The sequence below is a fragment of the Thalia democratica genome, chromosome 4, assembly GCF_965202585.1.
Source record: "Thalia democratica chromosome 4, ktThaDemo2.hap1.1, whole genome shotgun sequence".
NCBI lineage: Eukaryota > Metazoa > Chordata > Thaliacea > Salpida > Salpidae > Thalia > Thalia democratica.
This window is the reverse complement of record NC_139168.1, coordinates 4,981,531-4,996,754: the sequence shown is the minus strand read 5'-3', so window position 1 is coordinate 4,996,754 and position 15,224 is coordinate 4,981,531. Positions and strand designations below refer to the sequence as shown.

General features: G+C 30.1%; 1 protein-coding gene across 8 annotated transcripts in view; it reads right to left on the bottom strand.

Annotated features, from left to right (window-relative positions):
- LOC145835042 (uncharacterized) overlaps nucleotides 1-15,224 on the bottom strand; it is a 103,563-nt gene that overhangs the window by 31,635 nt on the left and 56,704 nt on the right. For all 8 annotated transcript variants that reach the window (XM_082942572.1, XM_082942576.1, XM_082942580.1 and 5 more), the window contains 40 exons: nucleotides 15,065-15,166; nucleotides 14,519-14,626; nucleotides 14,299-14,455; nucleotides 13,949-14,112; nucleotides 13,615-13,719; nucleotides 13,425-13,544; nucleotides 13,123-13,224; nucleotides 12,945-13,052; nucleotides 12,504-12,663; nucleotides 11,903-12,066; nucleotides 11,584-11,688; nucleotides 11,394-11,513; nucleotides 11,084-11,185; nucleotides 10,906-11,013; nucleotides 10,471-10,630; nucleotides 10,048-10,211; nucleotides 9,701-9,805; nucleotides 9,511-9,630; nucleotides 9,176-9,277; nucleotides 9,007-9,114; nucleotides 8,291-8,719; nucleotides 7,947-8,066; nucleotides 7,666-7,767; nucleotides 7,503-7,610; nucleotides 7,136-7,295; nucleotides 6,699-6,862; nucleotides 6,284-6,388; nucleotides 5,925-6,044; nucleotides 5,532-5,639; nucleotides 5,063-5,330; nucleotides 4,478-4,641; nucleotides 4,041-4,148; nucleotides 3,748-3,867; nucleotides 3,390-3,497; nucleotides 3,136-3,243; nucleotides 2,755-2,914; nucleotides 2,207-2,373; nucleotides 1,743-1,847; nucleotides 452-571; nucleotides 168-269 (listed from right to left, as the gene is read on the bottom strand). In XM_082942572.1, the coding sequence (XP_082798698.1) occupies nucleotides 168-269; nucleotides 452-571; nucleotides 1,743-1,847; nucleotides 2,207-2,373; nucleotides 2,755-2,914; nucleotides 3,136-3,243; nucleotides 3,390-3,497; nucleotides 3,748-3,867; nucleotides 4,041-4,148; nucleotides 4,478-4,641; nucleotides 5,063-5,330; nucleotides 5,532-5,639; nucleotides 5,925-6,044; nucleotides 6,284-6,388; nucleotides 6,699-6,862; nucleotides 7,136-7,295; nucleotides 7,503-7,610; nucleotides 7,666-7,767; nucleotides 7,947-8,066; nucleotides 8,291-8,719; nucleotides 9,007-9,114; nucleotides 9,176-9,277; nucleotides 9,511-9,630; nucleotides 9,701-9,805; nucleotides 10,048-10,211; nucleotides 10,471-10,630; nucleotides 10,906-11,013; nucleotides 11,084-11,185; nucleotides 11,394-11,513; nucleotides 11,584-11,688; nucleotides 11,903-12,066; nucleotides 12,504-12,663; nucleotides 12,945-13,052; nucleotides 13,123-13,224; nucleotides 13,425-13,544; nucleotides 13,615-13,719; nucleotides 13,949-14,112; nucleotides 14,299-14,455; nucleotides 14,519-14,626; nucleotides 15,065-15,166 (5,430 nt within the window). The remainder of the gene's footprint in view (nucleotides 1-167; nucleotides 270-451; nucleotides 572-1,742; nucleotides 1,848-2,206; nucleotides 2,374-2,754; nucleotides 2,915-3,135; nucleotides 3,244-3,389; nucleotides 3,498-3,747; nucleotides 3,868-4,040; nucleotides 4,149-4,477; nucleotides 4,642-5,062; nucleotides 5,331-5,531; nucleotides 5,640-5,924; nucleotides 6,045-6,283; nucleotides 6,389-6,698; nucleotides 6,863-7,135; nucleotides 7,296-7,502; nucleotides 7,611-7,665; nucleotides 7,768-7,946; nucleotides 8,067-8,290; nucleotides 8,720-9,006; nucleotides 9,115-9,175; nucleotides 9,278-9,510; nucleotides 9,631-9,700; nucleotides 9,806-10,047; nucleotides 10,212-10,470; nucleotides 10,631-10,905; nucleotides 11,014-11,083; nucleotides 11,186-11,393; nucleotides 11,514-11,583; nucleotides 11,689-11,902; nucleotides 12,067-12,503; nucleotides 12,664-12,944; nucleotides 13,053-13,122; nucleotides 13,225-13,424; nucleotides 13,545-13,614; nucleotides 13,720-13,948; nucleotides 14,113-14,298; nucleotides 14,456-14,518; nucleotides 14,627-15,064; nucleotides 15,167-15,224) is intronic.

The window sequence follows — 15,224 nt, the reverse complement described above, 5'->3', positions numbered from 1 at the left end:
TGTAAAACATATGAAAAACTCTCTTAAATATGAATAAAAACTTTTAAGATACACTTGTAGATTATAGTCAGAAGTTCTAGTTTTTAAGATATATCGACTTATTTTAAAGGTTAGGTTTTTTTATATGTTAGCTACGTTTTAAGCCATTACATTTTATTAAAACTAACATCAAGCCGCTGATTGAGGGCGTTGACTTCATATTCAGCAGTTAGTTGGTAAGGATAGTAAACCATTGATTTATCTGCTTCCCACTCTCCTCTATACGCTTTCTGTATTTGTGTATAAAATAAATGAGCATTAAATAAAGTGAAAACTTTTGAGCATTCTTTGATTCACTTTCTTATCAATTTAAAACAATAAGTGAAAATTTAAAGCTGTTAATACTGTTTTAGTTAAGTACATAATAATACAACAAAACGTTTCATATACACATATGTATAAACAAACTAACATTAGACAGAAGTTTAGCAATTTTTTCAGATCTGACAACAACGGGATGATGTCTGCTGTCTAATGTCTGGAAACCTCTGCACTCTTCATTGATCTTTTCACCATCTTTCTTGTATGCAATCTGTTTAAATTAGGATAAAAATATTAATACATAACACAATCTGCATTTTTCTGTGATCTTTTCACCATGTTTCTTGTATGCAATCTGTTTAAATTAGGATGAAAGTATTAATTCATAATACAATCTGCATTTTTCTGTGATCTTTTTACCATGTTTCTTGTATGCAATCTGTTTGAGTTAGGATTAAAATATTAATTCATAATACAATCTGCACTTTTCTGTGATCTTTTCACCATGTTTCTTGTATGCAATCTGTTTAAGTTAGAATAAAAATATTAATACATAATACAATCTGCACTTTTCTGTGATCTTTTCACCATCTTTCTTGTATGCAATCTGTTTAAATTAGGATTAAAATATTAATACATAATACAATCTGCACTCTTTATGATCTTTTCACCATGTTTCTTGTATGCAATCTGTTTAAGTTAGAATAAAATATTAATACATAATACAATCTGCACTTTTCTGTGATCTTTTCACCATGTTTCTTGTATGCAATCTGTTTAAATTAAAATAAAAATATTAATACATAATACAATCTGCACTTTTCTGTGATCTTTTCACCATGTTTCTTGTATGCAATCTGTTTAAGTTAGAATAAAAATATTAATACATGATACAATCTGCACTTTTCATTGATCTTTTCACTATGTTTCTTGTATGCATCTGTTTAAATTAGGATGAAAGTATTAATACATAATACAATCTGCACTTTTATGTGATCTTTTCACTATATTTCTTGTATGCAATCTGTTTAAATTAGGATGAAAGTATTAATTCATAATACAATCTGCACTTTTCTGTGATCATTTCACCATGTTTCTTGTATGCAATCTGTAGTGTATGTCAGTTTGAATTAAAATGTCTATATTTTTGGCTTTATAAACCTTTATTTCGAAAGTAAGTATTTTTGCACTTAAAAAATGTCACTTTATATTTTCTTTTACTTAATATCATATTTAAGACTGTCTCTATTATTTTTTTCACACAGTAAATTCTTTAGATTAAAACAAGTTTTACTTTAAAAGACAAGCGAAACTAAGATAAAAACAACAGTCTTAAACTTTAAATATCAATTGATGTAACTTTTGTTTTTTGCTTTATTTAATACTCTTGTTACTCAGCAGTATATAATACAATTTCTCACAAAATAAAAATGTAAACTTACGTCGCTGGCAAGCTGTGTTGCATTTTTGACTCTGACCATATTTGGATTGTCCACTGGCAAAGTGAACTTTTGCCTTGCCTCAATACCATCTTTAGTATAAATGACCTGAAAGTTTAATTGTACAATATAAAACAGTGATCACATGACTAAGTTAGACAAATTGTTCCGAAAGTTTTCTTTAGTCTAAATATAAAATCAACCTTGACTATTTTTAAATTAAAGTATTTAAAAGAGTTTATAATACAGGCATATACACATATATTTAGATATACAGTAGGCTTTGACTGTTTAAACTTATTTTACTACTTAGTATTAAGTTTTAAAAGTTTGTTATTTCAACTTATTTTCATCTCTCTTGGCTAAGAGCTTTTTTATGTATTTTAACCTTTTTCTAGTCTAATTTTCTTTTCAATTAAACCCGTACATTATTAAGTATTAAAATTATCAACTATATATGTTGTTACCTGGCTGAGAATTTTGGCGCACTTTCTTGCGCGTTCGTTCTCCGGATAAGCCGAATTGTCGGCGTTCTTTGGACCTTTTCCTTGCACGTTCTCTTTGAAGTCAGATGTGTACAGCTGCTTGTCCTGAAGCTTTTGAGCGACAATTGCTTGTGCTACAACTTGAGTTGCTGTTGCGGAGGCACAAAATAATAAATTGATTTAAATAGTTTTATGAAAATATCACAATGTTAAGTCAACGAAGTTAAACTTGATGAAACCAAATTGTTAAAGTACTATTTTTACTCTTTTTTGCTAGTATTTGCTGTAAACATATAAATTGGATTCAAATTTAATTTACTTCAGTCTTAATTTTTTAAACAAACGAGCACTGTAATTTCCTTTTTATTTTTACCCTTCTTTAATGATTTTAAAGGTAATATTAAAATTTAAAATTTGTAAAAGTAAACAAACAAGCATCGTAGTTTTCTTTTTATTCTTACCCTTCTTTAATGATTTTAAATTTGGTAAAAGGTAAACTTAAATTTTAAAACTTGTTAAAATAAACAAACAAGCATCGAGGTTGTATTCGGACATCTTCCTCCTGGCCTCATCTCCGTACATCTTCTGACTGATGAGGGGTCGGATGAACTTGGAGATCACCATCTCCGGAGTCTCCTCAACCGGATGCCAGTGACCGCGCGAATCCACGTACTTTTGCTGGTACTTTTTCTGCATTTAAAGAGTTAAAGATTAAAGTTTCTTGTGAACGTAATTATGTGTTTGAAAGTTTGAGTACTTGTATTCTAAGTAGCTTTTTTCTGAAACAGTTGATAAGTTAGATTAATTAAATGTAACATTTTAACTGCTGATAGTAGTTGTCTGGTTAATATTTTTTTAATTGAAGAGTTATTACTTATAAAAAAATTTAATATCATTATAAACAGACTAACATCGAAGAGCACATCAACTGCTGGCTGCATGGCTTTGAAGATCGGCGTCTCATTGGCTAAGAACTTGTTGTTCATCTTAGTGGCCTCATTGTCAGCTTTGTACAGTTTCTATAAAGCAAACAGGTACTTGTTGTAAAAATAAATTAACATTGAATAAAGAAGCAAACAGGCTCTTTCTATAGAAAATAATTTAAACTAATTAAAAAGAAGTTCTTCCTAGATGTAATATAAATAACACTTAGTAATATTGGTACCTCGCTGTTATTGATGTTAGCCATGTACGCCGCATTGTAAGTTGGTGTCAATTGGAACGGATAGTAAATCCTCGCTTTGTCATCCTGATAATCTTGCTTGTATACGTTCTGTGAATTGTAACAAAAATTTATAAAAATTTGTTGTGTTTTGTATACTTTTACTTTTATTTTTTCAATCAAATTTTTGCACTTTATTACGTAGACCATTGGTTTTATCACTAATAAGCTGTTGAAACTTTAAAATGATTAAAATCAAAAGAATAAACTGATAAAAAAAGCAATTTGGATTTTAATTTTTTCAATGCAATGTTTTACGAGCTAGCTACTTCAGTTATAATAAAGTTTTTCAAAAACTCACGTCTGATATCTGTTTGTTGGCTTTCTCCGCTTGAACAATTACAGGGTTCTGATGTGGTAGAACGTTCTTGTAACCCGTGCATGCGTCGTTTATCTCCTTACCCTTCGCCTTGTACTGTTTCTATAAACAAACAAAATGTTTTTCTGTATATATGGAAAAATGTTTGTATTTCAAAGAAGTAAAAAACAATCAATATTCTTCCTATTGAACAAGGGTTTAGAACTTTAATAGTTTTATGTTTAGCAGGTTTCGTTAGCTTTATATTATTAGCATACAATACATTTGAAGCTAACATCACTGATGAGTTTAGCGTTCATCTTGGAAAGCTCGATCTCAGGAATGTCCACAGGTAAAGTGTAGTCGGTATCCTGAGTTTTCTTGGCTTCCTCTTTGTACACATTCTGGTTGTTTGAATTTTAATGTTCAGTTATAAGTTATCAATTTGTATTATTTACATTTTATGCGTTTTTTATCAACTTTTTACGTTTATTTCATCGGAAAAACGCAAAAAAAAAATTTATAAAATGTTTTAAATAGACAATTAAAAACTATTTATAACATTCAACCAATAAGAGTAAAGTTGCAAAGCGTGATTAAAAAATCATAGTTTTCTACTAGAGTTTACCTTTAGTAGAAGCCTTTTTTTTTGAAAATTCTAGACAAAAATGTTAATAAATCAAAAAATAAAACTAATCCCTTATAATACTTATAATCTAACAAACATTTTTACCTTGCTGGCAAGCCTGTCTGCCTTCTTTATGACTTCAGTTTCAGGGTAGGCGATCGCAACGTTGCTGGGTGCGTGACCCTTCATATTGACGATGTAATCTTCGAAATAGGGGAATTTCTCAGAAAGTTTCTGCGAGACTACTGCGTGAACTATTCCCTGCGTACCTGTTTTTTTACAATAACATTTAGAAAAAGAGTACAAAGTTAAAACAGTGTACATACTTGAGGCGCCTAACTTGGACTTAAAAGAATTTAATTAGGTTCTGTTTTTACATAAGTTGCAATAAAATATTTAAGTCTTAATCTTATTCTTAGCAACATTGCTGCAATAAATCAAAACTATCTTAACTTTTTTTGTAATTATCAAATAACACCGTGTGAACAAATAAAAACTTTTTTTCTTCTTCTTAAAAGAATCAAAACAAACTGATATCAAGTTTGTAAAAATACGACCAGAAAGTTTTATCTTTAATAAATATTTTGTGGGTTAAGAAATCAATAAAAAACTTGTGTTAATCTAGACTGCTAATACTACAAACTGATATATATATGCTTATTATGACGTAACAATTATGTAAAAACAAACCGATATCGAGGTTGTATTTCTGCATGACGTCCCTCGCTTCCTTGGAGTAAGCCTTCTGCGAGATCAACGGAGCGATCATCTTGGATATTTCCATCTCTGATGTCGTCTCCACCGGATGCAGCATGCCCCTCTCTGCCAGGTACTTCCTGACGTAGTTGCCGCCCTGAACGGCGCCCTCTAGCGACTTGTCACCCTTGTACTTGTCGGTGTCCGTGTACAGGTACTTGTTCTTGGGCATTTGCTTGGATGCGTCTTTGTTGTACACGTTCTGAAGAAGGAAATAAGTAAGTAGTAAGAAGAAGTAAGCAAGAGTTTTCCAATAATGAAAATTTAGAAGTGTAATTACTTATATGAAAAATTCCAAAACAATTTTAACTTTTTAAGATTTTTTTTTCATACTTTTTTGTATATAAAAGCTTTAGTACCGCTTAAAAATGTATGAAATTTTATTTTGAAAAACAAAACGAACTTCACTGAGGTATTGGGCTGCTTCTTGGGCAGATTCATACCCTGGTGTGAAAATAAACGGATAGTAAATTTGCTTCTTACTCTCTATCCAATCTTTTTCGTACAAGCGCTGTATTTTTGTAGTTTTTTTTAAAATTTATAGCTTTTTAAGCAGTTAATTACAAGTAGATAAGTTTTTAATAGCTTAATTTTTGTGGAATCTTCAAGGGAGCAAGAAAAATTGTTATTGTAATACTATTCAATTTGCATTAAAGTGAAAAAAAATAGAATAGCTTAAATGGTTTTGTAAACAACCGTAATTTAAGTTGTTACACAGTTAATAATTTTAAATTGATAAAGATATGAATACATTTTATTTAGCGTTATAATGTAATGAATACTTATAATCTATCACCTTAGAAATCAATTCAGACGCATGTATTCCTTGCTTTACAACTGGGTGGTTTTTGGTTTCCAAAGTTTGGAATCCTCTGTTGGCGTCTCGGATTTTCAACCCTTCCTCTTTGTATTTTCTCTGTAAATAAACAATGTAACTTATAAAACTTTGTTAAAATAACTTATATTTTGTTCTTATACAAAGTTGAATATATCAAAAGTGCTAAGTACAGCTTATTTTTTTTCGTGTATAGCTGAATTTATACGCTGAATATCGAAATCACTGCATTGTTTTCAATCATTTATTGTATAAAAAAAAAGCTCAAATATGTAAAAAGAGCTCATAAAGTTTTTGTTTAGTGACAATAAAACACTAACGTCACTGAATTTTTCCATGGCATCTTTAGCGTGTGAGAACGCAGTTGCATCTAAATTGTATCTGTTCGCCTCCAAAAGCTTCTTTGCTTCTTGCATGTACTCAGGCTGTTTGAAAAATAAAAATGCATAAACCATAATTTTTAATTTGAAATTTGAAAAACTGAAAAATATACTAATAATAATAAGAAGAAGAACCCTAGTATTAAACATTATTGATGACGCTTTGCGTTGTCTTGTGAATTTTGTTCTAAAGATAAGCGATGAAAAACGTAAAAGTAAGGTTATTTTTTAAAAGAAATTATGTATTAACTTTCAAAATTTGTCTATCAAGCTTTGCATTATTTTGTTGAGTTTGTGCTGGGGAAGCGCGATAACAATTTAGTAATTATTTTTCTATAACAAAACATTTACAAACCTTATCGATGAGACTCTGCATTATTTTATGAAGTTTGTGCTCGGGATAGGCGATTGCTACGTCCTGTGGAGCGGATCCTACTTCTTCTTGTACGTATTCCTGCTTGTAGACGTTCTTCGAAGCCATCGGCTGCATCTCTATAGCGTGCGATATCTCCTGGCCACCTATTGAGTTTTTGATAAGATATTAACAATTTTTTTAATAAAAGTTATCACATTATTATTTCATATATATATTAATTTAAAATTTAAAAATAAGATAAACAAACTAATTTAGTTTTTTAAATGATGAAGTTTTTAATTGTAAAATTTTAAAGAAAGTTTTCTTTTGTTTCTAATGAAAACAATTTTATTTGCTATTTGTTTTTTATATGTTTTACTAAACTTCAACAAAATGTTTTATAGTTACTTTTTTATCGTTTAAAGCACAATACTAGCCGATATCGTGATGGACATCAGTTTGCAACTCTTTAGCTTTCTCCTTGTAAGCATTCTTGCTGATAATAGGCTTCAGTTCCTTGGAAAGTTTCATTTCCATCGTTTCGTCTGTTCCCAGCATCTTGCCCTGATTTTTCGTGTAATCCTCCTTGTAAGCAACCTGTAAGTTTGTAAATAATTTATGTCTCAGATTTAACAGGTGAGCTCGCTTTTTTATCTTTTTTACTTAATTTTTCTAAAACAGGCTACGTTCTAAATGTAAAAAATTATAAATTTTACTAGACCTGAGTTAAAAATAATATAATGATTTATTCAACTGTAACAAATTTGTATAACATATAGATTTTTTTTATTTTATGTGACTTACATCCGACTTGACTTTATCATTAGCTTTATACTGATCGTACAAGTCGGTCTTCACCACATTAAACTTGTTGCTCTGCTTCATCTTATCGTTCTCTTTCTTGTAATCAACCTGTAAAAACAACGTATTTAACAGTTAATCATTTAAATTTATTTATAGATCTTACCCTGAGCGCCTGCATGTCTTGAGTCTGATCGTAGAAATCAGTCAAGGTGAACGGGAATATAACCATATCTTTGCGGTTCCTGTACTCTTCTTTGTACACGATCTGTATTTTTATACTTATATTAGTTATCTTTATCTGTTTTATACTTCTTATCCACAAAGTACTTTTAGACTTTAATATTTGTTAAATGCTTAAAAACAGCACAATTTACTTAATCTCTTATTTTTTTCTAATAAAAACCAAAAAAAAATCATTTGTTTATTAGTATAACCGAAACCAACATCACTGATGAGATTATGAGCATTGTGCCCCCTCACAACTTCGGGGTGGACTCTGTAATCCAGTGTTTGGTAACCGCGATGCTTGTTGATGGCTGCCCATTTGCTCCTCTTATAGATGTTCTGAAAAAAATATTTTGGTAAAGTTTTATCTTGTCTCATTTATTCTGATAAACTAACCTTGTTTTAAAATGTTTGTATTGAGTTTTCAAAAAGCTAGCATTTAGTAGGTGAAATAAAACAAACAGTTGTTATCATTGTCTAAAACTAAAACGCTAGTGTTTAAAAAGTTGAAATAAAATTAAAAATATATCTAAAACAAAGTGATTTTAATCATCAAAACTAACATCGCTGGCGTTCCTCGCCGACTCTTTAGCCAGGACGAACGGCGGCGCGTCTATGGGGATGTTCGTCTTCTCCATACCTTTCTTCGCCTCCCGCTGGTAGTTCTGCTCCTGATTGACGTCGTGCACCTTCTTCAGCCTCTCCTGCTCCGGGTACGCGATCGCCTGATCTGCCGGACCCCTGCCCAAGACCTCCTCCCTGTACTCCTGCTTGTAGAAGTTCTTGCTCGCCAGCGGCTGCATGTTCATGGCGGTCGCGATCTCCTGCGCACCCGCGTCCACATTATGATGATGGAGCGCCTCCTTAGCTTCGGCCTCGTAGATCTTCTTGCTCCTGATTGGAGCGAGGTCTTTCGATAACGTCATTTCCATCGTCTCGTCCGTACCTATCATCATGCCCTTCTGGTTCTCGTATTCAGCTTTGTACTTCAGCTGTACAGAAAAAATTGAAGAAGATGAGTAAATGTTTGAAGCAAGTGGTTTTGTTCTTAAACTTCATGTTAGCAATAAAACTGCTTGTTTGCTATTAAAGTTTGGAATTAAGAAACAAGTTTGTACAAAAAACTCACTTTTTTTTTCACAAGAATAAATTTCAAAATTAATGTTTTACTACTTAACACTAGCAAAAGTTCTCAATTGCAGATTTTATTACTAGTTTTAATTCTAAGTTTATAAAAAAGAGCAAGCTTGGGTAAAATAAATAAATAAACAAAACGAACCGGGTTAGTTGAGGCATCAACTTCTTTGATTTGAGAGTAGAGTGGTGTTTCATTCATAAAGTAGCGATTTTTAAACTTGGATTTTTCATGTTCGTTCACATAATCGTACTGTAAACAAATATAATAGTTTAAATTGTTGTTCAAAATAAACCAATTAATTTAATCAAACCTTAAGAGCCTGCATATCTTGAGTTGTGTCGTAGAAATCAGTCAACGTGAAAGGATAGCAAAGAACATCACGACGATGTCTATAATCTTCCATGTACACTTTCTGAAATAATGTTAAAATGTTTGTTTGAAATAAGTAATTATTTATATATGAAGCTTTTCAATCTTAAAGTGCATCAGTAATTTGAAATATATTTTTACAATGCAAAAAGAAGTGTTTACTAAGCGTATTTTAGTTTCAAATAACAAACTTTAACTATTTATTTTTACTATTATAAAGTAAATGAGTTCATTATATTTAAAAATGAAATCTTATAAAATTGTGTTCAAACTCACATCACTAATCAAGTTATAAGCTTTAATTCCTCTTACAACTTCAGGATGAACTCTGTAATCCAGTGTTTGGTATCCACGATATGCATTGATTGCTTCGCGCTTTTGTTTTTGGTAGTGTTTCTGAAATAATCAGAACATATATTTTTGGTCTCTTAGTAAAAATAATTTAAATAAAAAGAAACAAACTAACATCACTGGCGTTGATAGCTGATTCAGTGGCACGAGCGAATTCCGGAGCATCGATGGAGTAAATATTTTGTTCCATCATTTTCTTTGCTTCTGCTTGGTAGTTCTTCTACAAAAAAAATATTCTTTTATATAAAAATACAGTTTATTTGAAATATACATAATAGGTGTGCAGTTTATCAAAATTAATGCAAATTTTTTAAGAGTTTGCTAATTATTTTAATCAGCATAAGCTACATATAAATTTGTTTTCTTATTAAGGCTTTTTCAGAAAGTCTATTTTAATTGTTACTGTATTTCTTATTTTACCTTAACGGAAACGTGTATTAACCAACACTTGTATATATTTACCTTGGTCGTGTCATCATGAATCTTCTTTAAGCGATCATGTTCAGGATAAGCAATTGCTGGGTCATTTGTTGATGTACCAAGAACCTCGGTTTTATAGTCAGATTTGTAAACGTTATCCGAAGCCTGGACTGTCATATTCATAGCATGTGCTATGACTTGACCCTCTGTAAAAAGTTAACTTTTAAGACTAAGTTGAGTACTTTTTAATTAAAACTAAATAAAAGGGTAAAAAACTAACTCATTATAACATACCTAAGTTTGTTAACTTGTTCTCTTAAACTAAAAAGTTGAAGTATATTTTCAATCTATAAAAACTTATCTAAAACAAGTTAGTAAGTTTTGTCAAGCTACTAGTTTAAATCCTATAAGCTTAAACAATATTTAACACTTTCAACATTTTTTAACTTTAAATCTTATTCAAACCTGCATCAACATTATGATGTGGCAGTGCAGCCTTGGCCTCGGCCTCGTAGATCTTCTTACTCCTGATTGGTGCGAGGTCTTTCGATAACGTCATTTCCATCGTCTCGTCCGTACCTATCATCATGCCCTTCTGGTTCTCGTATTCAGCTTTGTACTTCAACTGTGAAATACAATGAGCTTTGTTTATTTTGATAAACTATCAATAGGATTATAAAAAGAAACAACTGTGCAGTGTTTTAAAATTACTTTATTGCTCATTAAAATCAAAAAAATTAAAACTTTGAATTTATAGAAGCTAATAAAGAAGATAATACATAAACATTTATTTTTCTTAGTTTAAAAAAGTAAAACAGATTTGGTTGTAGGTTCAGTTTTAGTTTGTTTTAAGAAAAATGTACAACATTTGGATGTAATAAATTAAAAACAAATACGAACCGGGTTAGTAGAGGCATCAACTTCTTTAATTTGAGAATAGAGTGGAGTTTCATTCATGAAGTATCGATTTTTAAACTTGGATTTTTCATGTTCGTTCACATAATCGTACTGTAAAGTTATTATGAGTACTTAGTGTATGGTTAACTACTATTAAGACATATAAACAAATCAATAAAACCTTAAGAGCCTGCATATCTTGAGTTTTGTCATAGAAATCAGTCAATGTGAAAGGATAACAAACAACATCGCGACGATTTCTATAATCTTCCATGTATACAATCTAGAAAGTTTGTTTTTTTTTAATTAATGGTTTTTTTACAAAAAGAGGATATATATGTGAAGGTTTAAAATCTTTTAAAAATTAAACGTTATAAATATAAACACTATAAATAAGCAAATTTTAAACTTACTTAGTAATAGTGTATTGAGAGGTAAATCAGTTAGCAATACCTACAAAAAAGGTGTTTAAAAATAGTATTGAAACTAACATCACTAATCAAGTTATGAGCTTTAATTCCTCTTACAACTTCAGGATGAACTCTGTAATCAAGAGTTTGGTATCCACGATACGCATTGATTGCTTCACGCTTTTGTTTTTGGTAGTGTTTCTAAAATAATCAGAACATATATTTTTGGTCTCTTAGTAAAATGAATTTAAATAAAAAGAAACAAACTAACATCACTGGCGTTAATAGCTGATTCAGTGGCACGAGCAAATTCCGGAGCATCGATGGAGTAAATATTTTGTTCCATCATTTTCTTTGCTTCTGCTTGGTAGTTCTTCTACAAAAAAAAACTTCTTTTATTTTAAAATCAGTAATTAACAAATAATGTTTCTGACCTTAACCCTTCTTGTGTTTGTATTAGTTATAAGTTTGTATACATGAAATTAGAATTAACTCAAACTTTTAAGTTAAAAATCTGTTCATTTAATAGTATTTTTTGTATCTTTATTGTTAAAATATACATGAGCCATAATCTTAAATCTCAAAAATACCTTGGTAGTATCATCATGAATCTTCTTCAAGCGATCATGTTCAGGATAAGCAATTGCTGGGTCATTTGTTGATGTACCAAGAACCTCGGTTTTATAGTCAGATTTGTAAACGTTATCCGAAGCCTGGACTGTCATGTTCATAGCATGTGCTATGACTTGACCCTCTGAAAAAAGAAGTTTTTTAATAAAAAATGCTATAACTACTATGTTAAACTTTATATTAATTTAATAAAGCTGTTAGTACATACATGTTTAAAAATGAAAAGAGTTTTAGGTTTATTTAACAAGAGATTAAAACATTGAAGTTTTAGGAAACTAGTCAATAATTTTTCAATTAAAAGTACTAACAAGGTCAACTGTGTAAAAGTTCCGCTATGACTAGCAAATGTGGTGTGAGATGACATTAAAAGAATACAAAGCATTTCAATCTACCTTAAAGGATATTTTGTTTTATATTAAAATGTTACAACTGCTAAAAAAAGAACATTTAAGTATGAGAGATTCATTTAAGTAGCTTATGTTGCTTTGTACTCCTCACAACGTCTTAATACGTCGCCACTGATGACTAGCTGTTTCAGCACATTTTTAGCATTGTTCAAACCTGCATCAACATTATGATGAGGCAATGCAGCCTTGGCTTCGGCTTCGTAGATCTTCTTGCTCCTGATTGGAGCGAGGTCTTTCGATAACGTCATTTCCATCGTCTCGTCCGTACCTATCATCATACCCTTCTGGTTCTCGTATGCTGCTTTGTACTTCAGCTGAGAAGTACAATGAGCTTTACTTATTTTGAATAAAAACAATAGGATTATAGACAGGATCAATTGTGCAGTGCATTAAAATTATTTTATTCTCATTTGAATCAATAAAAAGTTAAAATTTTGAGGTTATAGAAGTTTCTTCTTTCCATCAAGATAATACTAAAAGCAATGTTTTGTATCTTAGTTTGAAAAAGTAAAGCAAATATAGTTTTACGTTTAATTTTAACTTCTATTAAAAATTATACAACGTTTGGGTGTAATAAATAAAAAACAGTACAAACCGGGTTAGTAGAGGCATCAACCTCTTTGATTTGAGAATAAAGTGGAGTCTCATTCATAAAGTAACGATTTTTAAACTTGGATTTTTCATGTTCGTTCACATAATCGTACTGTAAAGTTATTATGAGTACTTATATTATGGTTAACTACTATTAAGACATACAAACAAGTCAATAAAACCTTAAGAGCCTGCATATCTTGAGTTGTGTCATAGAAATCAGTCAATGTGAAAGGATAACAAACAACATCACGACGATTTCTATAATCTTCCATGTACACGATCTAGAAAATATTTAGTTGTTTTGTTTATACGTTTGTTACAAGAAGTAGCTATATAAACGAAGGTTTTAAACCTTTGAAAATTTAAATTATTTAATACAAAAAAGCTAATATTTGAACAGACTAATTTAGCAATTGTCTATCGAGAGGTAAAACAGTATATAAAATATATAAAAATATGTAAAATTTGTAACCAAACTTACATCACTGATGAGATTATGGGCATTAATTCCTCTTACAACTTCAGGATGAACTCTGTAATCAAGAGTTTGGTATCCACGATACGCGTTGATTGCTTCGCGCTTTTGTTTTTGGTAGTGTTTCTAAAATAATCAGAATTTATATTTTTGGTCTCTTAGTAAAAAAAACTTAAATAAAAAAAATAAAACTAACATCACTGGCGTTGATAGCAGATTCAGTGGCACGAGCGAATTCCGGAGCATCGATGGAGTAAATATTTTGTTCCATCATTTTCTTTGCTTCTGCTTGGTAGTTCTTCTACAAAAAAATTGTTTTATCAACACATCAGCTAAAAATAACATGTTTTTTGACACTACCGACTCTTATGTACTTGTTAAGTTATAAGTTAAGTAATAAGTTTGTATATATGAAGTCAAAGTAAACTTAAACTTTTAAGTTAATACTCTGCTCATTTAGAAATATTTTTTAAACCTTTATTCATAAAATATTCTCATACAACAGCCATAGCCTTAAATCTCAAAAGTACCTTGGTAGTATCATCATGAATCTTCTTCAAGCGATCATGTTCAGGATATGCAATTGCTGGATCATTAGTCGATGTACCAAGAACCTCGGTCTTATAGTCAGATTTGTAAACATTATCCGAAGCTTGGTTTGTCATGTTCAGAGCATGTGCTATTACTTGACCCTCTACGATTTAAAAATATAAAATAAAGTTAAAGAGTTAAAATCAAGCATTAAAAGTTTAATATAGAAGTATAAATCTTTTTTACATTAATATATTTTATATTCTTTAAACAAATTTACCATAAAAAAATACTAGTTTTGTAATTTTTTGAAATATTATTAAAAGATTAACTTTATATATTTTTTAACCTGCGTCAACATTAGTATGAGAAAGAGCAGCTTTAGCATCAGCCTCATATTTCTGCTTTTTGATTGGTTCTAGCTCCTTTGCTCTTTCCATATCCATAGTAACAGTTGTACCGATCATTTGACCCCTATTGTTCTCAAACTCTTCTTTATATTTAATCTGTAAACAGTTATTTTAAGTATTAACATTCAAATAGTAAGTTAGTTGTGTCAATAAACTTACATCATTAGTCTGATTATCATGATCCTTTATTTGCTCATACAACGGAGTCTCTGTTACGAAGTACCTGTTCTTTGCTTTCGTTTTTTCATAGTCGTAGACATAGTCGTACTGAAAGATTAAATGTTTTTTTTTTTTTATATGGATCAATACTAGTTTCCAACACGCTTATTTTTTATAGTTTTTATCTGTTACTTAGCTTAATTAGTAGCTCATTAAATTTTTTTTGAAGAAGGTTAATTTCTTTTGTTTATGTTTTTTAGGGTCGTAAAACTAACTAGTTTTATATAGTAAATTAAAAATATACTAAATTTATAAGAGTTTGAAAACTGTGATTTCGCTATTTGATTTAAAAGTAGTTTTGATTTCTATAAAAAAGTAAATTAAACACTTAAATAAATTTTTGAAAAGTTTTCAAGACTTAGCTTAGACTTAACATTTTTAATAAATATAAATAACTTACAGTAATTTTTATTGAACTTAACTTTTATTTAAATTCTGTAAGATAACAAATAAAGTTTTATTTGTAGTTATAAGAATTTAAGTTACCTTGAGTTTCTGCATAGCTTGTGTATTATCATAGTGGTCTGTCAATGTATATGGGAAGATAACAACTTCTTTTGAGTTTCTATAATCTTCCATGTACACAATCTAAATGATAAAAGGATTAAATGCTAGCATAGTTTAATAGCGTTTTTTAAGTTTAATA